Raw genomic sequence first — 22,683 nt, 5'->3', positions numbered from 1 at the left:
ACCGACCGCTCACTCGCGCTGGTTAAAGCGTCCTTCCTTCCCCTCCCACCGACCGACCGACGCACCCATTCACCCAACCAGTCCGACCGACCGTCCGTCCGTCCAACAACCAACCAGCCACCCAACCGACCAACCCGACCAACTTTTGAGCACCCGTCCCGATGAGAGAAAGCAAGAGAAGAGCAAAAACAAGCAAAGGCAAAAGCTTGAAAGATCAAGGACGAAAGCCAAGGGTGAAAGAAGATAAAAGTCGAAAAAGAAGCAAGAAGCAGAGTGAAGCAAAAAGGCCATTCATTCACCAGTCAACCGAACAACCACGAGAAGAAACGACGACGACCACGAAGGGAGAAGCAGAAGGCAGAAGATGAGGGGAATGTTGCAGGAAGGTTTAATGGAGAAAGATCAGAAGAATGGAGAGGCGGCCAAGATCGTATTTGTGGAGAAGGCGAAGGTGAAGGTGTAGATGAGGAGAAGAAGAAGATGATGATAATGGCGCTAGCAACGACAAGGGCGATGGTGTTCGGTACGTGACAAGACGAAGGAGAGACGGTACGATGACACCCGTGACTCTTTTACGCTCCCTCGCCTCCAGCGCAGGACAGGTCTGGTCTCGTATCTCTCGCCGCCGCACGTTCTCGCCCTCCAAACCTTTTTTGGTTTCTCCCACCGGCCACTGTAATGCAAAAACCCAGGACAGACTTGCAGCTATACGTGCCTTGAAAATGACCATAAAAAGCCGATGGTTCGATGAAAGTGTGAGTGATCTTGGCCATGAGTTTCTCACCACGCAGCGGCCGCTACTAGTCGGAGGCACCGACGTACGGCCGCACGCTCAAGCGGGAGACAGCACAAGACCAAGTAGAAGGTTAGATTGACGAGCAACTCCTCTCCAAAATGCAGTCGGAGATGCAAAGAGATTTGACGGAGGAAGGCGAAGAAGAGGTGCGAGAGTTTATGACGAGACGGCGACGGGCATCGTTGTAGTAAGAGAAGATCCGGTAATGATGTTGCTGGCGTATACCCCAAACGTTGGGGTACGTGAGCGCAGCACAGTGAAGGAGAGATGTATGCAGAGACGCCACGAGAAAATGCAGAGGCCGTTGCACATGATGGGTAAAATTTCGAGTGAGAAGAAGAAAGTGGTTGCCCTCTTTGGCCGAGAGGATGGATGAATTGCGCTGGATGAATGGAAATAGATGGCAGAAGTGGTTTCGGGACGAGGACGCTTGGGAAGCGGCCTGAGGCCCGGGCGGAGATAGAACTTCGAGTGCCCGAGCGGACTTGAAGCGCTGGAGGGGAGCCACGGGAAAAGGTCTTGGTCGTAGTTTTGATGCAGTTGGCGGAGAGATTAAGGGTAGCGTCAACGAGTCTCCTGGCGCCAGTCGTTCAATAACGGAATCGCTTTTTTCCGGCGCTCTACGATGCTTCCATCATGACTCTTTGCCTTTTGGTTTTCCAACACCTCTTGTTTTATAATACGCCGCCCGGAAGCCCTTCAGCCACGCCTTGCGCCCCGTATCCGCCAGGTCCACCGGGATTGATCGTGCTCGAGTGGCCTTCGATCGGCGCAGCATGCTTTCTCAGCATGAACATGGGTTTCCGGCCATCTCGGTCGAGCTGTTTGAATAGTATCAATGGCTTTTCGTTGAGCCCCAAGCAACGTTCCTGGTCGCCGTGGACGATGTACAGAGCATATTGCCGCCAGTCTGCCGTAATATTGTACTTCTTAAGAGCAACAGGGAGTACTTTGTGACAAGGATCGTCAATGCTAACGCGGAAAGATTTGAAGATTTCGACTTGTGGGTTGTTCGAAGAGCCGGCGGTGGAAGGGGCCAGAGAAGCAGTCTCGGGATTGCGGCCGGCGGAAAGAGGTTCATTACCGTCGCCCCGTTCACGATCACGATCTCGTTCTCTGCGCGAGCCGGATCGTGTTGCTATTGCTGCCTCACGCTCATGATAGGAGCTGCCATCGTCGCCGTGATCTCTTCGGGAGCGGGAAGCGGCGTGTGTGCTGTACGCGGGTGACGTAGGTGATGGTTGTGGTGGATGTGGTGAGGCGTTGAGCGTGGACCCTGTGAGGGTGTTGTTGTTTAGAGATGCTGTTAGGTGATTGGAAGCTGCCATAGCAGCAGCTGAGGGGTCGAGATTAGAGGTATCGGCTAGCGTCCGTCCTTCGTGAATCGTTGGCGATGGATTCTTGGGCGCTGAGCCGAGAAAGAGCTTCTTCGTGGAAAACTTGCGAGAAAGTGTGCTGCCTGAACGCTCGGGAGGTGATCCATGGTGGTTGTCTCTCTCTTGCGCATCCGGGGTAGGCAGCGGCTGTGATCGGTTCTTAGCTTCCCGGACCATTGGCAAGACGTCTTCGCGCAGTTTTCGGTTTTCCTCCGCCATCTTGCTCAGATCATCTCTCATAGACCTGAGCTCAGATTCAGCCAAACGAATGCGGTCGTCTCTGTCTTTTATAATCTCAATGATGCGCGCGATGTCGTCTTGTGTGGGGGCGGTTTCCTGTGCTTGTGTTTCGGCGGCTGTTTTGGTTAGCCTTGGACGCGCCCATGGACATGGAGGACTGACATAGAGGCACATAGTGGTCGGGATCCAGCGGCACATTTTGCTTGACCTTGACATCGTAAACACCCTTGAGCACAGTCAAACGGTGACCCACGCTCGAGATGCCCAGCTCTTTCAAGTCTGCGTGCTGCAAAGCAACAAGGGCGTCTCCGTCCACGTTCTCGTCTAGACAGCGTCAGCAAATGTCCATGACGGCTTCAATACAGAGCATACGCACCCAGAAAAGTTGCAGCATAGTGGCCCAGGCCCAGATTCGATATCCAATCCGCCACCTGTTCCGAAGTCCATGTTGTTATGACACCCTTGGGACTGACGTAGCTGTCGGCCGAATGGGTGAAGGTGGTCGGAGTGTGTTCGGCGGATGGAGGCTCCGAGTCTGTGGGGCTGGTCTCGCAGTCTGGCGGTAGGGTGGGAGATGTGATGACGCTGCGCTCATACTCGTCGTCGGCGTCCGAGTCCTCTTGATATGTGCGGTAGGTGGCCATGGTGCGGAGGTGTGAGCAGACGGCAGGCGCATCGACTACGGGGATGCGGGATGGACGAGGAGAGGAGCAATTGCGGCGCTGCGGGCGCGTGTTGTTGGTGGAGGTGGTAGCGGGAGGTTGGGCGGAGTTGTGTAGTCGGTGTTTGTGGTTGGTCGCGGTAGGAAGGCGGGCGGCGGAGCCAGCTACGCAGCAGCGGTAGCAGCAGCAGTTGCAGTAGCAGCCCAGCCGTGAATTTCGAGGGAGCCAAGGCACAGAGGGGGTTGAGGCTTCTAGGCCCTGTAAGGCAGATTGTGGAGAGTCTCTGTCGAGAGGGTAAAGGCCAACGGACAGGCTGTCACAGGGCGGCAGCAACCCTGCTGAGACAGAAGCGAGATTGAGCCTGAGAGTGTCAGGTTGAGTGAGGAACGGGTCTTGTCGGCACGCGCACGAGGGGCAGCAGAGGGCGGCGATGGAGGTGTCGAGGAGGAGTGCGAGTGCGAGTGCGAGTGCGAGTGCGAGTGCAAGTGCAGGCAAGGTGGTTGTGGTTGTGATTGTGGTTGTGGTTGTGGCAGTGGCAGTGGCAGTGGCAGTGGTAGTGGCAGTGGCACGCGGCGGCAGTTCGCGAAGGTCACTGAGGTGCAACCATTCATAGATAGTACAACGGGGGCCTCGGGCGTCAGGGGAGCAATGCAACCGAAGTCAACCAAGTCCAAGACCACGACCGTGCGGATCATCGCCGCCGCCGCCGCCGCCGCCCGCCCTCTTTGTACATAGATACATACATACATACATACATACATACATACATACATACATACATACATACATACATACATACATACATATGTAGTACCGCTCCCGACTCTCTTCCCTCGCCCACTGACTGGCCTTAGTCAGCCCGACCAGCTCACCTCTTCTCTCGCTCCTCTTCCGCTTTCCATTGTCTCACGCCCGCAATTGTCGCCATTCCCCCGAGATTCAATATTTTCGTCCTCAGATCTCGCACCGCACCGCACCGCACGTCCCGTCCATCTCATTTCGGGTCCCACCTGTAGCCGCGACCAGTCCTCATCAACCGTCTCTTCCGAGCCAACTTCATCACCACCACCTCCCTCAACATCATCACCGCGTGGGGATTTCCGCTCCTCGCACAATTCCTGCCCGACATGCCTTCCGCGACTCCCGTGACCGTCTCGTCGTCCACCACCACTCTTAACCCCGCCACTCAGGCCGCCTTGACCTCCGCTCTGCTTTCAGCCAACGCCATCCCCCGCATACAATCGGCCCTGCAACAGTCCCTGCAAGAGTCGGGATGGACACACAATCTGCACAACTACGTCCTTAAATTATTACGCGATGGCGAATGCACCACCTATGAGGAGCTGATGGCACGCGTCATGGCTGAGTGCCGTCCGGGAGACGTAGCGACCGAAAGCAAGGATAGAGACAAGGACAAGGACAGCGCAAACGGTGACGGTGCTCTTAATGGCACATCGTCGAAAAACGGCAGTGGCGCCGACATTAAAATTCCAGATAAAGCTGTGCGGGAAGGAATCAGGGCTGTCAGAAAAGAGATTGAGCGAGTTTGCGACATCAGCTTTGACTGAACGATCCGACTGCTGGCAGTGCGCGGCGACAATCAGCCAGGTCGCGTTCAAACCAGGCGCATTCTCACATGCTCAACGACTTCGAAAGTCGCATGCGTCGAGAAACCATGCGACTCGACTGGCGGCTAATCAGCCCCACGCCACTTGGAACAGGGAGACCCCAAACACCACCAACGTCGACCCATCATTGCCTGAAGTCCTCTAACGGTCATCGCCAACATTCCTCCAATCAAAAATTCAAAGATCAAACCAATGCTAGCCACTACTGCAAATCATGGCGAATGAGCAAATCAAACCAAAAACGAACAAGCGAAGTCCGTCAGGGCCCAAGCAACCCATCATTGTAGGAAATGCTCTCCGAATCTAGACGGTCCGCTGAGGCCCTCCCCTCCGAATCTGCACCTTGTCTTTTCGCTCTCGCCGCCGACTGCGGCAAACGCCACCAAGGCCTCGTCGAACGCGCTTCGATTGGCAACGAGGAAGGCTTCTCGAAGATTAGGATTGCGCCCTGGCGACGCCACCCGCCCCCCATCCAATTTGAAAGCCTTTCCCGTGACGGCAGCGGCGGCACGCACCGCTCCCACGTTGCGCGCCTTGTCCAGCAGCCAGGCCATGACGCCAACGCCCAGGCCCTTCTTGGCGCGCAGAAGCGTTTAGCCCATTTCCGTCTGCCAGCGGCTAGTCCGAGGACGTCTGCTGCTACCCAGGAACACTTTGACGCTCTGTGCTTTCCATCCTAGCCACGACCTCGACTACATGACGACGTCACGATGCTCGTCTGCATACGCCGCTATATCAGGACATCAAATGTAATGAGCGAGAGTGGCACCTTATCTCTGTACATTGGAACCACCAATCCTGCGATCAATCCGTTCACTGCTGGGGGATGTTAGAGGAACGGATGCACGACGAGCCATCGCACGAGGAGCTACGGCGACACTCATACATAGGCAGCTAGAACACCTAACAACCTCATGAAAACAACCTCCCTGCTCCATCAATCATTTCATCACCACGTACCTAATTGCATACTGAACGCCAACCCATAGAACCCCAAAGTGGTATACCACCTCCTTTCTCTTCCATCCCAACCCCCTTTCTGTCTCCCACCCATTTACCCACCCGTCCATCCACACCGCATGAAAAGCTCCCACCCAAGCAGCAACATCACCCCGGACGGTTTCCAACCTTCATCATCATCATCATCATCATCATCATCATCATCATCTTCTTCTTCTTCTTCTTCTTCTTCTTCTTCTTCTTCTTCCTCTTCTTCTTCTTCTTCTTCTGCCTCCTGCCTGCCGCTCTACTACTGCACAGTACATTCAAACAGCCTAGGCCGCGCCGCAACCAGTTTGGCCAGCTCTGCTCCGCTCTACTCTCTCTACCCGCTCCCTCCCAACACGAGACATGTGCGACGAAGGCGGGGATGGGTGGGTGTGTAAATGGAAAGATTACTTGCTTGGGAGCATGGGTGGTTGGGTTGTTGAAGTTCAATTGTCGTCGTATAGGCGGATGGATAGTGCAGAGGGCGGGCGCGCGGGCGGGCGGGGTGGGATAAGCGCTGCCAACATAGAGGGAGAGAGAGAGAGAGAGAGAAAACATGTAATAAAGCAGAAAGCAACCAACAAACGAAAGGATGAATATTCGAGTGATTGAGTGATAGTGGCAGGTTAATGCTACACTACAGTCTACAAAAGTCGTGTCAGAGGGACAAACCAAGTCCCAAAATCGATGACCCACCGACCAATTACAACAATCCTTGCAGTTCCGCAGCCTATGCAAGTAGATATTTGAGCGTGGATTGGTGCTTTCATTCGTTCAACTACCCACAGACTAGGTAGTAGTAGTAGTACGTGGCCCGCAGGTCCTTGGTACCTAGCTATCCTAGCCCTCTCTCGTCGAACCGGCAGCATGAGAATCGAGGAGGGATGGGGGGCAAACAAACCACTGGGGTGGACGGATGGATCGAGGGGAAAAAGCAAAAAGTGTGTGAAAAAGCCAGAGTGCAGATGGATTGGGGGAGTACGGTGAAAAAGCAAAAAAAGAAGCACGAATCAATCGACCTTTGGAAAGGGGGAGAGACAAAAAAAGAAAGCAACACCTGATCTATGGCGAGTGGGGAGTTGGGAAATTTGTGTGAATTTCGCCGATTTGAAAAATGAAGTACCAGTAATAAGCTCCCAAGCTCGACAACGATGACGACGACGACGGGCGACGTTGGCCACGAATAGACACCGACCCCGTAGACCAGAGAGGAACTTTGGATCCCCACTTCATGCAACCATTATCATAAAAGGAACCGCGCCATCCTTCTTAGCCATCTCTGAACACATCAAAAGCTTTTCCAACTTTTAATCGTAGAGACCCTCGTCATCGCCGCCCTCGCCGAAGTTGTTGTTTGAGCCGTTCTGGCCCTGGTTGGCGTCGGGGAAGCGGAAGAAGCTGCTTCCACCCGAGTTTTTCATCTGCTGAGCAAAGGCCTCGTAACGGCGAATCTCGACGTCCGTGACCGAGCGACGCGCAGAGCGCATGGCCTCCTCAAAGTGCGCCTTGGTAAGCTCCGGCACGGGGTCCTCAGCGTCGAGGTCGTCATCCATCGTCGTGTCTTCGCCGGCCGCCTCACGGGCCTTGGTGCGCTCAATGTCAGCCGAGATGGCCTCCTTGATCGCAAGCTTGACGGCACGCTGGGTGATGAAACCGAGATCGGCACCGGAGAAACCGTGAGTGTTGGCCGCAACGAAGTCGAGGTCAACATCGGAGGCGACAGGGGTCTTGCGGAGCTGAGCCTTGAGGATACTCGCACGGGACTCCTTGTCGGGCAACGGCACGTAAACCAGTGTGTCGAGACGGCCGGGACGGCAAAGAGCAGGGTCAAGCTGCTCGGGGCGGTTGGTCGCACCGATGACGAAGACGTTCTTCTTGGAAGTCATACCGTCCATTTCTACTCAAAGTCAGCTTGATGCTTTTGTGGTTTAGATTCAGAACAGCTTACCGGTCAGGAGCTGGTTGACAACACGGTCAGAAGCGCCGCCAGCATCACCAACGGAGCCACCACGGGCCTTGGCAATGGAGTCGAGCTCGTCCAGGAAGACGACGCAAGGTGCAGCTGCACGAGCCTTGTCGAAGATGTCGCGAATGTTGCTCTCCGACTCACCAAACCACATGGAGAGCAGTTCAGGACCCTTGACGGAAATGAAGTTGGCCGCGCACTCGTTGGCGACAGCCTTGGCAAGCAGCGTCTTACCGGTACCGGGAGGACCGTAAAACAAGACACCGCGAGACGGAGAAAGACCAAACTTGAGGAACTTTTCGGGGTGGTCGACAGGGTACTGGACGCTCTCGATGAGCTCGCGCTTGACCTCCTCGAGACCACCAATGTCTTCCCACCGGACGTTGGGCACCTCGACGACGGCAACTTCGCGCAGGGCAGAGGGGTTGGACACGCCAAGAGCGAAGCGGAAGTTGTCCATGGTGACACCAAGAGAGTCCAGGACTTCGGCGTCGATAGTATCCTCGTCCAGATCGATGAGGTCCATCTTCTCGCGAATCTGCTGCATGGCGGCCTCCGAGCAGAGCGACGCCAAATCCGAACCGACGTAACCGTGAGTCTCCGCAGCAATCTGCTGAAGGTCGACGTCCTCCCCGAGCTTCATGTTCTTGGTGTGGATTGAGAGAATCTCCAGACGGCCAGTGGGGTCGGGGATGCCGATGTCGACCTCACGGTCAAAACGGCCGAAACGACGGAGGGCAGGGTCAATGGAGTTAGGACGGTTAGTTGCGGCCATGACGACGACGTTGGAGCGAGCCTTCATGCCGTCCATGAGCGTAAGGAGCTGCGAAACGACACGCCTCTCAACCTCGCCGTTGGTCTTCTCACGCTTGGGCGCGATGGAGTCGATTTCATCGATGAAGATGATGGCGGGGGAGTTCTTCTCGGCCTCTTCGAAAGCCTTGCGGAGGTTCGATTCCGACTCACCAGCCATCTTAGACATGATCTCGGGGCCGTTGATCAGGAAGAAGAAAGCACCCGTCTCGTTGGCGACGGCGCGAGCCATCAAAGTCTTACCGGTACCGGGGGGACCGTACATCAGGATACCACGGGGAGGCTTGATACCGATCGACTTGAACAGCTGGGGATGCCTGAGCGGCAGCTCGACCAGCTCGCGAATCTGTGCCATTTGCTTCCGGCAGCCACCAATGTCATCGTAGCCGACTTCGTTGAGGTTGCCCTCTTCATCTTCGCGTTGAATCGGCTCGCCCTCGCAGTGGATGACGGTGTCTTGAGCGACAATACCAAACTCCGGTGGATCAACCTCGACAACCTTGAACTCCACTTGTCTCATTCCACCACGGGCTGTGAAGAGATCGCCTTGGCGAACGGGGCGGTATGCCTCGCGGAAGTAAGGCGCAAGGAAGACGTCGAAAAGAGAGCCAGTGAGGCCCTCGATGGTATCGGCAATGGGCAGGACCGCGATGCGTTTTGCCTGCTGCTGTTAGCACTGATGGTATCATCGGAGCTAGCTCGGCGGTGTATCTTACGTATTTGATATCCGGGCACGGATGAACGGTGATGACATCGCCGTGCTTAACACGAAGGTTGTGGCGAACGACGCGGTTGATGCGAGCACTGCCGTCATCAAGTTCATCGTCGTTCAGGACAATGAGGACAGTATCCTTCCTCTTCTTGCCCTTCACCAGCACGGTGTCACCCCGGAAGAGCTGAAGCGTCTCCATGGTGTTGTTCGATAAGCAAATGATGGAGTTGTCATCGTTGACGGCATCGGTAACACTGAGGCGGGTCAGATGGGTCAACAAACAGAGAGCTTGAGTCACTCACATGAGCGAGTTGGGCTTCTTCTTCTTCTTGAGAATGGCCGTTGCGGTCTCATCCTACGCGGTGTTAGGGTTGACGGCCAACGATGTTGTATCTGGACGGCTTACCTCGTGCTTCGTTGCGCCGGAGGGGTCGCTGCATCTTCATTAGCAGGGCGGATATTGGAGGCAGCTCCAGATCGTGACTTACTTCTCCAGCTTCACCTTGCCCTTGCCGGCGGCGTGATCCGGCTCCGCAGACATGGTCGAGACAGCTAAGAAGAGCGGGTTGAGGTGTAGAGAGAGCGGACGAGCGAGTGGGCCTGATAGCGGCGGGAGATGGTAGTGGATGTGAGTCCGGTTGGACAGGCGCGAGAGCGATGGGTTTTGTAGATGGAGAGTTGGATGTTGGGGGTGGGGGGGAGTGGTGGAGGTTGTAAGTAGGAGACGCGAGGCAAAGCTGGCGATGATGTTAGTTGAGAGCGTCCGGCAGGCCCAAGCTTCGCACCTTTCTCCGGAGCTAAGCCGAAAGCGTGCTACTCACCCCCAGAACCACGTCGAAGCACACAGACCCGCCCAGCTCCTCTGGGTTACCGCGTTGATTTCTAACCCAGCAACAAATGTCCTCTTTACGCTCGTTTGCCGTCCCAAGGCCGTCATACATCTCTCTCCCCAACGCTATCGTGACTCTTGTCTGCTATGTTTTGAGACCCGAGCCGTTCGGCACTACTATGGCAAGCTTCCGCCTCATCCTCGCCTTGCCACAATGCATCAGAGCCCATTCGTGCCCTTTCCAAAAGTTCTTATTTCGACGTACCAGTAGCCCAGCTTGCGGTTCCTCAACATCAGACACCGCTCTTTGGATCGACCACGGCTGGCGGTCTCGCCTGCGGTTACACTGGTAGCACATTCAATACCCAAGGCAAGACACACCATGATGTCTTTCTCTATACTTAGTTCTCGAAGCTGGGACCAGGCTACAGCGGACTCGAAATCTTTCATCAGTTGGTGCAGTCCCCAAGTAGTATCTCATAGTCATAATCAAACCTTGTGGAATCGTCCGTCTTCTTTTTCGCAGTCGTCTTTTTAAAACTTGTCCAAAATACTTCTTATTTCTTGTCGAAGTTTTCAAACCAAGCGGTAGGGTGAAAGATGACGATGATATCTTATCACGCAAGTCTACCAATTTAGTCAGTTCTCCAGTTCTCTCCAGTCCAATTTTTTGATATCTTTCCAATGTTCTTCACATGTATCTTTTCGCTTCCGGTCCCATAATGGGTGTCAAAAGAAATTTCTACTCCTGATACTGCGGCTTGAACTAGAGCTGTCATTCATCACCGCAGGCAGTAGTATTCCTTGGGCCCGCGGATGGGCCCATGACTGCCATTATCTTTGAATCGGCCCGTATTTCATGGATCTTTGCATGTCTGCAGCTCCGAAGCGACATGGAGGCTCCAAAGGGGTGTCTCCGTCGTGGTGTGGGCTAATGTTTTGGTCTCTAGTCAACGGGGAAAAACAAACAGTGCATCCTCCTCTGATTCTTCGAACTCAGTCTCTTTACATCCTGTCACGGCCTTGACACGTGACAACGCTGTCCATTTCTGAGCATTGTTTACCAGTTTCATTCAAAACTTTCACACACTCCTCTCCCCGGAGACAGCTCGTGGCGTTGCCTAAAACACGCACATCTTTCGATAGATATATCCGCATTCGCCTCAACATCCAGCTCTCACTCACACCCAAAATGCCGGGCATTGTCAAATCAACTTCCAAGCGAGGTGGTGATGGTCGAGGTGCAACGGCAGCGACATCAAAAATGGCCAGCGGAATCCACCCCGACGACCGCGAGCTCTTCGCCTTCGCCGGTATCGACTACGGCGACGTGCCCGACCTCCCAATTGAGCAGCAAGGCAACGGCAACGAGAAGCGCCCCATCGCATTCAAAGACGACGAGCCGAACCACTTCCAAGCCTCCATCGCAGACCCGCCGGGCATCAAGCTCACGCTACCATTTCTGCGAGCGCAAGCTCAAAAGGGCATACCCGCCCAAGCCGCAGCCGCCGACAAGGCCGTGACGGGGCTCCCACTCTTCGTCTACGGCTCAAGTCTGTTCCCCGAGGTGCTCGCGCAGCAACTGGGTCTGCCCAAATCCGCCGCCATGCGCCTGGCCAGCAACTACATTCCCGCTGCCCTGCCGTACTGCACGCGCTACTGCGTGGCCGGCGACGTGCCGCTGGCGGCCGTCGTGCGCAACCACCACGACGAGCAGAACACGGCGCAGCAGTACGTCAACAGGCCGTATCGCGAGCCGCACGTGTGCGGCGCGCTGGTCATGGGCATCGACGAGCAGCACAAGCAGGCGCTGGACGTGGCGTACGGAGCCAATTTTACTCATAACAGCTTTAACAACGAAATCGACAACAAAAGCAACAACAACGACGACGACGACGACGACGACGACGCCAAATGGGGCATCTACAAGCGCGTCGCGGTGGGCGTGCGGGTGCAGTTAGCCGGCTGGGACAGCCCCGGCTGGGTCATGGCCGACACGTACGTGTGGAACAAGAGCACAGCACGGCTGCGCTGCTTCCAGGTCGACGTGCGATGGACGCCGCAGCTGTTCGTCGCGCACTGTCAGAAGATGAGGCGCGAGGCGGCGGCCAGGGGCGTCGCTTACGATGGCCCACCGCTGTGGACGCCCGAGGACGAGGCCGCGTGGTCGAGGCACCAGATCCGTCTCCGACAGGCCTTCCATAATCGCGTCGCTTTTGAGAATAAGAGGCGTTTGGTTTTAGCCGCTGGTCAGGATGGCGAGAGGAGTGGTGGGTTGGCTTCCCGCAAGGTCTCGAAGGAGGATATGCAGGGTCGGGATATCATCAGCATCGACAGCGACAGTGATGGCGAGACGGAGCGCGAGGACATCGGAAACCAGACGACGATGGATGATATCAAGCGCGACGGCACTGCTCCTACGACCCAGAAGAATCACGACAATGTCGAAATGATGGGTGGAAAGCCGGATGCACAGAGGAAGGCCACGGGCGCTCACCACCGTCAGGTCGTCCAGGAAGAACGCCAGGTGGACAAGGAGCATGTGCGCAGCAGCGTCATGGGCAGCTCCAACGAGTCCTAGACAGGGCAATGCTCAAGCTCAACAATGGATATCGCCGCAGGGTGGGCACGAAGTACTAGATGTTTTCTGAGAATCTGGACTGATGCGTTCAGTGAGCAAGATACCCATCCCATTTCGATCCAGGGGACGAGGCTTTGGTAGGTTGGAAGGCCAGGGTAGACTTCTTCACAAGCCAGAGAAAGCAAGACTGGAACCGCGTGCCCCTCGAGTGCACTTCGTATGATCAAACCCAATGCCATTATCAACGCCCCAGCGGACATGGAGCCAACAGACAAGCAATACCATGCAAGAGGAAGCTGTGGCTCGAAGCACAACTTCCCCAGCCCATCCCCCAAACTTCCTTTACTTCCGAGAATCCACGGCCCTGTGAAGCCACTCCCGGATTTCCCTGCTATCGCGCCATCGCGGACCTTGGATGCTGCTTCTATCCCTCGACTCCTTCTCCCTCTCCTCGCTCTCCCTGCTCATCCTTTCCTGCTCCAAATTCTCCCTTACGCTCCTCTCCTCTTCCTCTCTTATCGCCACCTCTTGCGCCTTCTTGTACGATGACCACGTAGTGCGGGGCAACATGTTCTGCGTCAACTCCTGGCTGTTTGTTTTCGACGGCTGGTCCTGAGATGTCGTGACAAAAACGGGGTACGGTGATGGTGCGCGAGCCGGGGATGGACCGGTTGTGTAAATTTTGACGTGTCGTCTCCATTTACGTGTTGCTGAAGAAGGTGACGGAGGCATCGGGGGTTTCATGGAGTCTTGGCTTTTGCTGCTTTCGCGAGGTTTGACGAGGCCGCCCAGTAGGGTCTTGAGCGATGGCATTTTGGATGGGCTCGTGACGGAAGTGGTGTGGGATTCGATGTACGGCCGACTGAGCGACTGTCCTCAGGCGAGGCTATAATGTATCTCGATGTTTGCGTTGTGCGAAGGTATGCCAAAGTGGGCTGGCGAAGCGGAGGCGTATATCCTTGAGGCAGCCAAAGCAGTTACGAAAGCGGTGTGGTCGTTTGAAGGCAGGGTATCACTGTAAGGGAGTGGGATACCCGCCGGATGTATTTGTCGAGGTGCTGATGTTGCCATGGCACAAGAACAAGCAGACTCAAGGAGGAAATCGTTTCCAAGCCCAGGTAGTGATGCGCCAACGGCTGGCGGCTGTGGGTCGGTACCTCCCAACTCAACAGGTCCAGCGCCGTAATTCGAACGGTCTATCCAGTTTGCGCAAAAAGGGATATGAAAACAGATCAAGTGCTGCACAACATTCTGCGTGGTATCTCATGTTTTGTTGCGGTACTTCAAAATCGATTCCGCCAGGTCGTCGTAATCGGTCTGGTCCACGTCGGGCTTCTCAACCAACTCCAGATCGTCGTCAACTGGCTGGTCGTCAGCTTGGGAGCCGGGTGCACGTGGAGTCGGGGCAGCATACCCGGTAGCTTCCTCGTACCATGCGTTGGAGGTCCAGTCGACAATCAGCTCCTTGGACAACTCGCCCATGCCGTAGTAGCCTGGATGGGACTTTGGGTCAAACATTGCCATGTGCGCTGTAGTCTCGGCTGTTGCTTTCTCGTTCACGACAGGGATAAAGTGCTTCTTGATTTCCGATTTGGGTATGACGCAAAAGGTACGGCGATTGCCCACCACACCCGCAGCTTTGCCCTGCGCGGCGTCGATGGCGAGTTGAGTGTAGAGGTTGACAAAGCCAAGGCCTTGGGTCTCGCAGAAGGCAGCAACAGATGCGACGCGCTTCTTGAGCTCTTCGCCTCGTGCAAGGCATCCTACAAACTCCAGGTGAGATCCCACGAATTGCCAGCCTTCGCTGATTTGCTCTCTGTTCATCCACGCGGCTCCACCAGCTGCTGCGACCGCTCCAGCAGCGCCGGCAAACATGGCGATCTTTCCCCATTTTTGCCAGCCAGGGACTTTTGCCGTGTCCCTGTTAGGGTCGTCTGCTGCAGCTGCTGCGGCAGCCGCCGTTGATGCGGCTGGGAGCATTTTGCTTGCTTCGACTGCGCCCGGGTCGGGTGGCTGCTTCTTGCCCATTCCAAACGTGCTCGCCATGCTTGTGTATGCGGAATATGCCGCCGTTGCTGCATTCCACTGACCCTCTGCTCCGTGTGCTACAACGCCGGGGGCGATTCCGAGGTACGGCGTGTCGAACGCGAGGATGCCTTGGATGTAAGGGAACATGAGAGTGCTGGAGGAAACGGAGGGGTCGGACTCGGAAACGTCGTTTTGGATAGGTTCGTCATTCGTGATTGACAGAACGGTCTCTGCCGCCACGATTCCACCTGGTAATCTTCAGTCAAAGCTGATGGCGTTTCTAGGGAAGTATTACTGACCCATCGAATGTCCACACAGAACAACTCTTACAGAAGGGTCCACTGTTGGCGATGGCGTGCCATTTGCGACCTCGAGGTCTATGACTTGGTTTTGCAACCTGGACGCAGCGGTGAGCGAGTGCGTACTAGAGGACAGCCGCGCAGGACGCATACCATTCTCTAAACCTGGAGACGCATTCGCGGAGGTCTCCTCGAGTCTCGTATTTGGGATAGGTGGCTACTTCGACGGATATCTTCGGCCGCGCTTTGCTGACGATGGCGCGCAGGTGCTGGGGAAACTTCCCAAAAGTATCGTCCCCGCCCTGGACTGAGGTCAGCTGGTCCGCTGGACCCAAGCGCATGATATATACGCAGCTGAACGCACCTTGAAACCGTGAATAAAGACCAGGAGCAGCGTTTTTTTCATCGTGGGAAGTTAACGACATGTTCTGGAAAGATGGAACGAGGCGGAACGTGGAGTGGATCCAGCACGCGAGGCGTCATTGCGGCAGCGCGGCTAAGGTAACGGCCAGGTAAGGCACCCCAAGCAGGGAAGGCGCCTGCTTCCCCCGCATGACCATTGTCTTGTCGTCACTAAATCGGTCCATCCGGATCGTCCCTGTTTGTCTTTGGCACCAAATTTGGAAAGACCCCCCCGGCCAATGACCAAGGCCTCTTCCCATTCACGATTGCGGACTCATCTTTCCGTGCATTCTTCGACCAAACAAGACTCTGCGCCCAGGTTCCGGAATATTTCTATAATCAGACTCTGCGTCCAGCTTCCGGAGGTTATATATACATATACTTATACAAAATACAAACGAATCAGGGTCCTTGACTTCGCGTGAGCACGTCTGATAAAAAGGGCAGATATATGTCCACCATGTTAGAAGTTCACCTTCACACGCCTTCCTATCCAAAATGGCAGCTTCCAACTTTTGCCGATATATTTTTCTGATCTTCTCTCTCCTCTACGTGTCTGTCACAGCTCATGCTCTGCCCTTGGAATTCGGTGCACTCGACAAGAGGCACACCACGGATCTGGTTGGATACTTTGCCGTGTTCTTCAAGGGAGATTCAACCGCCAACCAAAGGGTCTGGTTTTACTTGAGCAACGGCAATGACCCATGTTCTTTCCGACCCCTCAACGGTGACCGTCCAGTGCTTACACCGAATGGAGGAACTGGCGGCGTACGAGACATGGCCATTGTTGTCGGGGGTGGGTCAGAGAGTGGAAAAAAGTGGTACATACTCGGAACAGACCTCGACGCCGCCAAGGTACGTTGCTCGCGCGTGGTAGCGAATCCACAACTGACGCGGACAGATGGACTTTAACAAGGCTACGAGGCAAGGTTCTCGGAGCATGTTTATTTGGGAAAGCTCAGACCTGATCTATTGGGATTCCGAGAGGTTGGTTAGTGTTGAGGAAGAAGTAGCTGGGGACCTGTGGGCTCCAGAGGCACTATTTGATGCATCCCAAGGTAGTCGCAAAACGTCTGATTGAAAAAAAGGTCGCTAACGGGACGCGTGTTACCTAGGGAGATACTTTGTCTTCTGGTCTGCAAAGATTGTAAGCTGTTGCGTCTCATTATGGATGAAAGAGTCTCACCAGGAGATAGTATTCCAGGGACGACCCTCAACATAAAGCAAATGTTCACCATGTGATTCGAGCGACCTACACTTCAGACTTCCACAAATTTGACCATCCACCATTTGTCTATCTTAATGCGTATCCGAATTCGATTATCGATATGAGCATCTTGTCCCTGGGTGGCAATACCTACGTCCGGTTCATCAAAAGAGAAAGAGACAATACCGTCTATTCAGAGATTTCGACGAACGGGATTTATGGGCCATGGTTTGGTCGAGGAGATGTTGAACACCACGTAGAGGGACCAGCTCCCTACTTGGACAACCAAGTCAAGGGCAAGGGTCACCTCCTTTTGGATCGAAATTCATATCTGGCGTACGAGTCGGACGACATTCCGTCGGGACAGTGGAGGAGCAGCTGCCCCGAGTTCCCCAAAGGACTCAGGCACGGGTCTGTGTTGCCTGTGAACAAGACAGAGTATGACGGGCTGAGGCAATGGTACCGTTGAATCAGGCCAAGATAGTCGACAAGTAAGGCGTATGTGAGGTGGTGTTTGTCTTTGGAGCAGCGTGAAAAGGGCGTGAGGTCGCATTGTCTAGGCAGAGGGCAGCTGTGTTTTGGCTTGGCAGGGCAGCATCATTGGTGGGTGGTACCGTGCCGTAGTGCAAGGCGGCGGAGATTGGGGGTTGGATTGGCCGTCGACGAGAATGCGGCGGGAGAGACGAGGGTACACAAGCGCCGGGGCATGCGCGCCAGCGCCTGCAGGAACTGAACACACACGTCAATGGCGTTTCAGATGGGAGCGACTCCAGCCAGACGAAGAGTTGAAAAGGTGTCGGAGCAGTTGGCGGTTGGTTTGCTGGTGGATTCTGGGGGTTTCGTGGCTGCGATGCGAGTTGGCCAGAAGTTGTAGCAAGACACCGGGACTCACGCTGCTTCAGAAGATCAAACTTTGCTTGCCTTGCCTTGCCTTGCCTTGCAGACTGGATCCCAAAGCCCTGTCACTGTCACCAGCTGCTCCCTCGTCTGCTCCTCCTTCTCCACGTTCCTGTCTTCCCCAAGACGTTGCACCGGACAACGCCCTCTCCCTCTTCCTGCACGAACCGCCTCTTGTTCTACCCACCTCATACGCTCGACGTCTCGACACCGCACTGCCCTGCTCTGCCCTGCTGCCGCGGCTCACAGCTGAGACAACCATCACTGACGCCTGTCCACATTTCTCGTCCTCATCCTCTTCCTGCTGCCTCTTCCTTCCGGGCCTCGTCTGCCTGCACCGCCGTCGCCGCCATGTCCGCCAAACCGCTGCTCGTCCTGCTTCTCGCAACTCTTGTCCGCACCGCTTCTCTTTCCGACTTTACGCCTCGAGTCAGCGCCCTGACTGGCAAATGCCTGATCACTTACCACAAGACCATCTCTGGTTGCTCTGGCGATGACTTTCAAACCGCCGCCAATTGCTCCGCAAAATGCATCGCCGGCCTGGTCAGCATAGCTGCTCAGGTCGCTCAGGACTGCAACGACGCCGACGTCGCCAACGACTCGATTATCGCCATCTTCTTGGCTGGTCAAGGCCCTTCGACTCTCTGCTCCAATGCCGCCAGCGCCACAGCCCTCGCTCCCACTGCAGCGCCAACATCATCTCAAATTGTCGTTAAGAGTAGTACTCTGGACTTGTCCACAACACCGATAGCAGCAACGAGCATCCAGGTCGACACCAGCGTACCTGGGACCACTACTACTCTATCAATTTCCATGCCCACCTCCGACACCACTACATCCGCTACAGCAGATGCGACTACTGGTGCGAGTGAGCCAGAAACATCCACAACGACGGTGTCGACTGCTCCCATGACGACAGAAACGTCTTCGCCCAACAGCCACGGCGGCGGAGACCCTTTCAACCTCTTCAACGCAGCGCCGATTAGTGCCGTCTTGTCAACCTGGCTCTTGGCGATTCCAATGGTGCTCTGTGCCTTTTTGGCGCACTTTTCTCCTTGATCTCTGGCCACGTCGAGGTAGCGAGAGCTTGCTGCGCGTCTTCATTTCTTGTTTCTTTGATACCACGACCTCTCTCTTGACTACGGTCACGCACACCAGCTTCGATCTGAGAGTGCGACGAGTGTCGACACGATTCTACCAGCGTTTTGCTCCCGCAACGGTTGCTGCGCACTAATGGCTATTACTTGGAATGTCCGGAGTTCCCGTAGATCTGTTTCCAAAAGGCGTCGAGGCGCAACGGAGAGTAATGATCATTTCAAGAGGGGAACATCCGGACGTGGCTACTGCCTCGAATTCCTGTACGATGGTGTGATTGTATAAAAACGCATATTCTTGGAAAAAGGCGGCGGCCGGTGGTGCTACGAAGGCTGGGACGAAAGCATTTTTCTAGAGACACGCCTTGGTGCCATTGTATGTGGCAGAATGCGGACTGCAATTGGCAGGAATGAATGATGATTTCTTGACAACCACCTGAAGTGTCGAGGAGAGGTCGAGGCTGAGAGAACGGTTTTGATCTGACTTCTACTTCGTCACCCCGCTTGGTCAGTGCACTCGGGCTGGTGGCTGGGGTGGCCGCCCGTTCGTCATAGCGCTGCGCCCTTTTGTCTGCGCGCTCCTACCCAACTACCACACAATCCTTTCTTTTCACCATGGGTAAAGGCACCGACAAACTCTACATCACTCACTCCGAATGGGCCTCTGAAGACGCCTACTCTGCCAGCTATGGCTCTGGCGTCAACAAATCCAAAGTCATCGGCGCCTCGTTTAGGCGCTTGCCGTTCAACTTTTGCGCTCTCTCGCTCCAACCATTCGAGCACCCAGTCTGCACCGCCGAAGGCACGATATTCGACCTAACTAACATTCTTCCATGGCTCAAGAAACATGGCACCAATCCCGTTGACGGCTCACCGCTCAAGAGCTCGGATCTGATCAAGCTCAACTTCATGAAGAATGAGGACGGCGAGTACGCGGATCCAGTCACGTATAAGGTCTTTACAGAAAATACACACCTCGTCGCGTTGAAAAATACCGGCAACGTGTATTCCTGGGACACCATCGAGCGGCTGAACATCAAAGCGAAGAATTGGAGAGATTTGGTCACGGACGACGAGTTCTCGCGAAAGGATATCATTACGCTACAAGACCCTCAGAACCTCGAAGCACGGGACCTGAGCACTTTCAAATACCTGAAAGAGGGCGCAGACACCTTGACGGATGAACAAAAGGAAGAGAGAGCAAGCGGCGTCAATGCTGATGCGCTGGGTAGTTCGGCCAAGGTGTTGAAGGCGAAAGAGGCAGTCGCAAAAGCGAGAGCAGACAGGGAAAAGGCTGCAAAGACAAAGGCGAATGGCGGTGGCATGGCTGCTGCGCTTGCACGGGCACGGGCTGAGCAGGGCGCCGGAGCTGGCCAGAGTCAAAGCAAACCCGCACCGTACAATGCCGCACAACACACGACAGGCAAGGCTGCCGCATCATTCACAAGCACTGGTCTTACACCACACACGTCGAATGAGCGCGCAATTCTGTCCGAGGAGGAGTACATGCTCAAGCCCAAACGGGTCAAGGCTCTGGGTTATGCGCGCATGCAGACGTCCCTTGGGGAACTCAACATTGAACTGCTTCCAGAGTACGCACCAAAGGCTGTTTGGAACTTCGTGCAGTTGGCGAAGAAGGGTTACTACCGCGACATGCTCTTCCATCGCAACATTAAAAATTTCATGATCCAGGGAGGCGATCCGACAGGTACGGGACGCGGTGGCAGCAGCGTTTGGGGCAAAAACTTCAACGACGAATTTGAAGGTCCTCAGTCGCACGATGCAAGAGGAATTCTGAGCATGGCGAACAAGGGAAAAAACACCAACGGTAGTCAGTTCTTCATCACGTACCGCGCTGCCAAACACCTTGACCGAAAACACACAATATTCGGCCGCGTGGTCGGCGGTCTCGAGACCTTGTCCCGGCTGGAGAATGCACCGACGGACTCGGCGACGAATAGACCAGACCCGCCTCTCACGCTCGAAGACGTTGTTGTGTTTGTGGACCCGTTTGAAGAATTTCAGAAGCAAAAGGCCGAGAAGGAGGCCAAGGAGAAGGAAAAGGAAGAAATTCAGCGGCAAGGTGGCACCGAAGATGACAAGACGACGTGGACAGGAAAGCGGATCCGTGGTGATGGAACAGTAGAGCATGCGGGCGGCGGAGGTGTTGGCAAATATCTTAAACAGGCCATTGAAGAGCAAAAGACGGCCGAAGCGGAGGAGGTCGAGATTGTCGGCGAGTGGGACGAGCCAGAGGAGCCAGTCAAGAAAAAAGTCCGAACAGGCGGATTCGGAAATTTTGATAACTGGTAAGCGTCATGATAGCATGGCTTTTCTGGCATTGGAGGTAGGATTACAGTATGAAGAAACTCCATCAAAAACAAGCCAATCAATTTGTGAGTGAACTTTGTGATTTGTCTTGACTCGAAGTCGCAATGTTGTCCGTCTGCAACTTAACGCCATAAAGAGCACCCCTGCAGCCCCAGCTCTCAGCCCTACGGCGCTAGCATGAAGCTTGGCGCGGACCGAACCTAACGCCAACATCACTCGCCTTTTCTGCTATCTCTGGATACTACACCCAATCACGCCAATCGACTCTTCAAAAGCGCAGCCTTGAACACCTCCCGTGAATAGAAAACTCAAAAAGCACTACAGTCCAAGACTGCTATCCTGCCGAGAAGTCTGCGACCGCGCTCAGTATACCAACCACCACACCACCCATCATGCCGCCAAAACGCATGACGGCGAACCCGATACGCCCTGCGCGCTACCGACCTGGAAAACCCACGGCCGAAGAGCACTCTTCATCCTCCGAGTCGGACTCGGAAGCCGACGACGAAGAACCCGAGCAGCAAAGCAAGCAATCCACTGCGCCCAAGGCGACGTCCTTTCCCGCCGGCACGGGTCAGATTGCCAACAATCTCAAGAACGTCGACCTCAATGCGCGGCGGCGCGAGGCAATACAAGCCGAGGAGCGGCGATTGACAGCGGAGAAGGCAGCAAGGAACGCGGCAGAAGAAGGGTTCGAGACGGAGAGCGAAAGCGAAAGCGGTAGCGGCAGCGGCAGCGGCAGTGAAGGGAGCAGTTCCGAGGAAGAAGAAAGCGATGAGAGCAGTGACGACGAAGCAGCACGCCGGCGAAAGCTGCTACGGCCCGTTTTCCTCAAAAAGGACCAGCGTAAGGGCGCGGCGGCCAACGGGAATGGCGCTGCCGCAGCACAAAAAACAGAGGATGAGAAACTTGCTGAGGAGGAGGCGCGGCGCAAAGCCAAAGCAGACGCTCTGGTGCAAGAACAGTTGGAGCTGGCGGCGGCGGCGCGCGCAGCAGGCAAGAAGCACTGGGACGACGAAGACAATCTGGGATCGGACGCCGAAATCGACGACACTGACGGGCTCGACCCAGAAGCGGAGCACGCGGCGTGGCGGCTGCGCGAGCTGCGGCGCATCAAGCGCGAGCGGCTAGCCATCGAGGCGGCCGAACAGGAGCGCGAGGAGATCGAGCGGCGGCGCAACCTCACGACGCCGGAGCGCGAGGCCGAGGACGCGGCGTTCCTGGCGCAGCAGAAGGAGGAGCGCGCCGGTAAGGGCACCATGGCCGGCATGCAAAAGTACTTTCACCGCGGCGCCTTCTTCCAGGACGACGCGGCCGACGTGGGGCTCGATCGCCGCGACATCATGGGCAGCCGCTTCGCTGACCAGGTGCGCGACGTCGATACGCTCCCCGAGTACATGCAGATTCGCGACATGACCAAGCTCGGCCGCAAGGGCCGCACAAAGTACAAGGATATGAAGAGCGAGGATACGGGCCGGTGGGGCGACTTTTTAGATCGCAGGAGAGGCGGACCTGGCGGCGCTGGTGGAGGCGATTTCAGGGGCGTTGACGAAAGGTTCCGCCCGGATGCTGGCGGTGGCAGGGAGGGAAGAGACGGCGGCGCTACGGGTGCCAATGCTCGTCCTGTTGGCGAAAGAAAACGCGTCGGTGGTGCGGAGAGGGACCGCGATGGGCGCGAGGGGAAGCGGGCGCGGGTTGATGATGATTGAGGAGCCAAAGGAAGCATGATAACGACGGGCTTCACGTCGAAATAACGTTGAACCCCTCTCAGTGAAAAGCACACACTCCGTCCGCCTTGAGCGTGCTACGAATGAGCCCAAACATCAGGGCTACGG

The 22,683-nt window shown here is 55.5% G+C and overlaps 10 protein-coding genes across 10 annotated transcripts; 6 read left to right on the top strand and 4 right to left on the bottom strand.

The window, feature by feature from the left end:
- Window positions 1–1,321: 1,321 nt before the first annotated feature.
- On the bottom strand, window positions 1,322–3,190 carry IWZ02DRAFT_69239 (uncharacterized protein). The gene is made up of 3 exons (XM_066771086.1): window positions 2,789–3,190; window positions 2,575–2,736; window positions 1,322–2,528 (listed from the first exon to the last, which is right to left on the bottom strand). Exons 1-3 carry the CDS (start codon window positions 3,054–3,056, stop codon window positions 1,471–1,473), a joined length of 1,488 nt encoding a protein of 495 aa, XP_066619680.1. The 5' UTR covers window positions 3,057–3,190; the 3' UTR covers window positions 1,322–1,470.
- On the bottom strand, window positions 3,191–4,036 carry IWZ02DRAFT_69238 (uncharacterized protein). The gene has a single exon (XM_066771085.1). It carries the CDS (start codon window positions 3,869–3,871, stop codon window positions 3,326–3,328), a length of 546 nt encoding a protein of 181 aa, XP_066619679.1. The 5' UTR covers window positions 3,872–4,036; the 3' UTR covers window positions 3,191–3,325.
- IWZ02DRAFT_69237 (uncharacterized protein) lies at window positions 4,037–4,817 on the top strand. Its single transcript, XM_066771084.1, has one exon. The coding sequence runs from the start codon at window positions 4,202–4,204 to the stop codon at window positions 4,640–4,642; it is 441 nt and encodes a 146-aa protein (XP_066619678.1). The 5' UTR covers window positions 4,037–4,201; the 3' UTR covers window positions 4,643–4,817.
- A 1,960-nt stretch (window positions 4,818–6,777) lies between these two features.
- IWZ02DRAFT_69156 (P-loop containing nucleoside triphosphate hydrolase protein) lies at window positions 6,778–9,923 on the bottom strand. Its single transcript, XM_066771083.1, has 6 exons — window positions 9,669–9,923; window positions 9,587–9,614; window positions 9,483–9,535; window positions 9,185–9,434; window positions 7,638–9,129; window positions 6,778–7,586 (listed from the first exon to the last, which is right to left on the bottom strand). Exons 1-6 carry the CDS (start codon window positions 9,719–9,721, stop codon window positions 6,997–6,999), a joined length of 2,466 nt encoding a protein of 821 aa, XP_066619677.1. The 5' UTR covers window positions 9,722–9,923; the 3' UTR covers window positions 6,778–6,996.
- A 1,278-nt stretch (window positions 9,924–11,201) lies between these two features.
- Window positions 11,202–12,590, top strand: IWZ02DRAFT_435945 (uncharacterized protein; the record flags this gene model as incomplete). The annotated part of the gene is made up of 1 exon (XM_066766488.1): window positions 11,202–12,590. One exon carries the CDS (start codon window positions 11,202–11,204, stop codon window positions 12,588–12,590), a length of 1,389 nt encoding a protein of 462 aa, XP_066619676.1.
- A 1,038-nt stretch (window positions 12,591–13,628) lies between these two features.
- Window positions 13,629–15,483, bottom strand: IWZ02DRAFT_69099 (uncharacterized protein). The gene is made up of 4 exons (XM_066771081.1): window positions 15,282–15,483; window positions 15,071–15,219; window positions 14,918–15,015; window positions 13,629–14,866 (listed from the first exon to the last, which is right to left on the bottom strand). The coding sequence occupies exons 1-4, from the start codon at window positions 15,321–15,323 to the stop codon at window positions 13,854–13,856; spliced, it is 1,302 nt and encodes a 433-aa protein (XP_066619675.1). The 5' UTR covers window positions 15,324–15,483; the 3' UTR covers window positions 13,629–13,853.
- A 175-nt stretch (window positions 15,484–15,658) lies between these two features.
- On the top strand, window positions 15,659–17,095 carry IWZ02DRAFT_69069 (arabinosidase). The gene is made up of 4 exons (XM_066771080.1): window positions 15,659–16,174; window positions 16,221–16,377; window positions 16,435–16,466; window positions 16,516–17,095. The coding sequence occupies exons 1-4, from the start codon at window positions 15,818–15,820 to the stop codon at window positions 16,993–16,995; spliced, it is 1,026 nt and encodes a 341-aa protein (XP_066619674.1). The 5' UTR covers window positions 15,659–15,817; the 3' UTR covers window positions 16,996–17,095.
- A 679-nt stretch (window positions 17,096–17,774) lies between these two features.
- IWZ02DRAFT_493367 (uncharacterized protein) lies at window positions 17,775–18,482 on the top strand (the record flags this gene model as incomplete). The annotated part of the gene is made up of 1 exon (XM_066769925.1): window positions 17,775–18,482. One exon carries the CDS (start codon window positions 17,775–17,777, stop codon window positions 18,480–18,482), a length of 708 nt encoding a protein of 235 aa, XP_066619673.1.
- Window positions 18,483–19,101: 619 nt separating this feature from the next.
- On the top strand, window positions 19,102–20,898 carry IWZ02DRAFT_460151 (putative peptidyl-prolyl cis-trans isomerase). The gene has a single exon (XM_066768136.1). The coding sequence runs from the start codon at window positions 19,133–19,135 to the stop codon at window positions 20,828–20,830; it is 1,698 nt and encodes a 565-aa protein (XP_066619672.1). The 5' UTR covers window positions 19,102–19,132; the 3' UTR covers window positions 20,831–20,898.
- Window positions 20,899–21,073: 175 nt separating this feature from the next.
- Window positions 21,074–22,557, top strand: IWZ02DRAFT_501856 (splicing factor, Prp19-binding domain-containing protein; the record flags this gene model as incomplete). The annotated part of the gene is made up of 1 exon (XM_066770291.1): window positions 21,074–22,557. Exon 1 carries the CDS (start codon window positions 21,241–21,243, stop codon window positions 22,555–22,557), a length of 1,317 nt encoding a protein of 438 aa, XP_066619671.1. The 5' UTR covers window positions 21,074–21,240.
- Window positions 22,558–22,683: the final 126 nt, after the last annotated feature.

Source organism: Phyllosticta citriasiana (genome assembly GCF_038021145.1).
Source record: "Phyllosticta citriasiana strain CBS 120426 chromosome Unknown IWZ02scaffold_13, whole genome shotgun sequence".
Classification (NCBI taxonomy): Eukaryota; Fungi; Ascomycota; class Dothideomycetes; order Botryosphaeriales; family Phyllostictaceae; genus Phyllosticta; species Phyllosticta citriasiana.
This window is presented reverse-complemented; position numbering and strand designations above follow the sequence as displayed.

Excerpts from the sequence above, each read along its gene's own strand:
- IWZ02DRAFT_69238 (XM_066771085.1), bottom strand. The coding sequence starts at position 3,871 with ATGTATGTATGTATGTATGTATGTATGTATGTATGTATGTATGTATGT.
- IWZ02DRAFT_69156 (XM_066771083.1), bottom strand. The coding sequence starts at position 9,721 with ATGTCTGCGGAGCCGGATCACGCCGCCGGCAAGGGCAAGGTGAAGCTG. Across the intron at positions 9,536-9,586 it reads CCGGCGCAACGAAGCACGAG|GATGAGACCGCAACGGCCAT; the intron begins GTAAGCCGTCCA and ends AACACCGCGTAG. Across the intron at positions 9,435-9,482 it reads AAGAAGCCCAACTCGCTCAT|TGTTACCGATGCCGTCAACG; the intron begins GTGAGTGACTCA and ends GACCCGCCTCAG.
- IWZ02DRAFT_69239 (XM_066771086.1), bottom strand. The coding sequence starts at position 3,056 with ATGGCCACCTACCGCACATATCAAGAGGACTCGGACGCCGACGACGAG. Across the intron at positions 2,737-2,788 it reads CTATGCTGCAACTTTTCTGG|ACGAGAACGTGGACGGAGAC; the intron begins GTGCGTATGCTC and ends GACGCTGTCTAG. Across the intron at positions 2,529-2,574 it reads CGACCACTATGTGCCTCTAT|CCGCCGAAACACAAGCACAG; the intron begins GTCAGTCCTCCA and ends TAACCAAAACAG.
- IWZ02DRAFT_69237 (XM_066771084.1), top strand. The coding sequence starts at position 4,202 with ATGCCTTCCGCGACTCCCGTGACCGTCTCGTCGTCCACCACCACTCTT.
- IWZ02DRAFT_69099 (XM_066771081.1), bottom strand. The coding sequence starts at position 15,323 with ATGAAAAAAACGCTGCTCCTGGTCTTTATTCACGGTTTCAAG. Across the intron at positions 15,016-15,070 it reads GTCTCCAGGTTTAGAGAATG|GTTGCAAAACCAAGTCATAG; the intron begins GTATGCGTCCTG and ends CGCTGCGTCCAG. Across the intron at positions 14,867-14,917 it reads TCTGTGTGGACATTCGATGG|GTGGAATCGTGGCGGCAGAG; the intron begins GTCAGTAATACT and ends GAAGATTACCAG.
- IWZ02DRAFT_460151 (XM_066768136.1), top strand. The coding sequence starts at position 19,133 with ATGGGTAAAGGCACCGACAAACTCTACATCACTCACTCCGAATGGGCC.
- IWZ02DRAFT_69069 (XM_066771080.1), top strand. The coding sequence starts at position 15,818 with ATGGCAGCTTCCAACTTTTGCCGATATATTTTTCTGATCTTCTCTCTC. Across the intron at positions 16,175-16,220 it reads CAGACCTCGACGCCGCCAAG|ATGGACTTTAACAAGGCTAC; the intron begins GTACGTTGCTCG and ends TGACGCGGACAG. Across the intron at positions 16,378-16,434 it reads ACTATTTGATGCATCCCAAG|GGAGATACTTTGTCTTCTGG; the intron begins GTAGTCGCAAAA and ends CGTGTTACCTAG.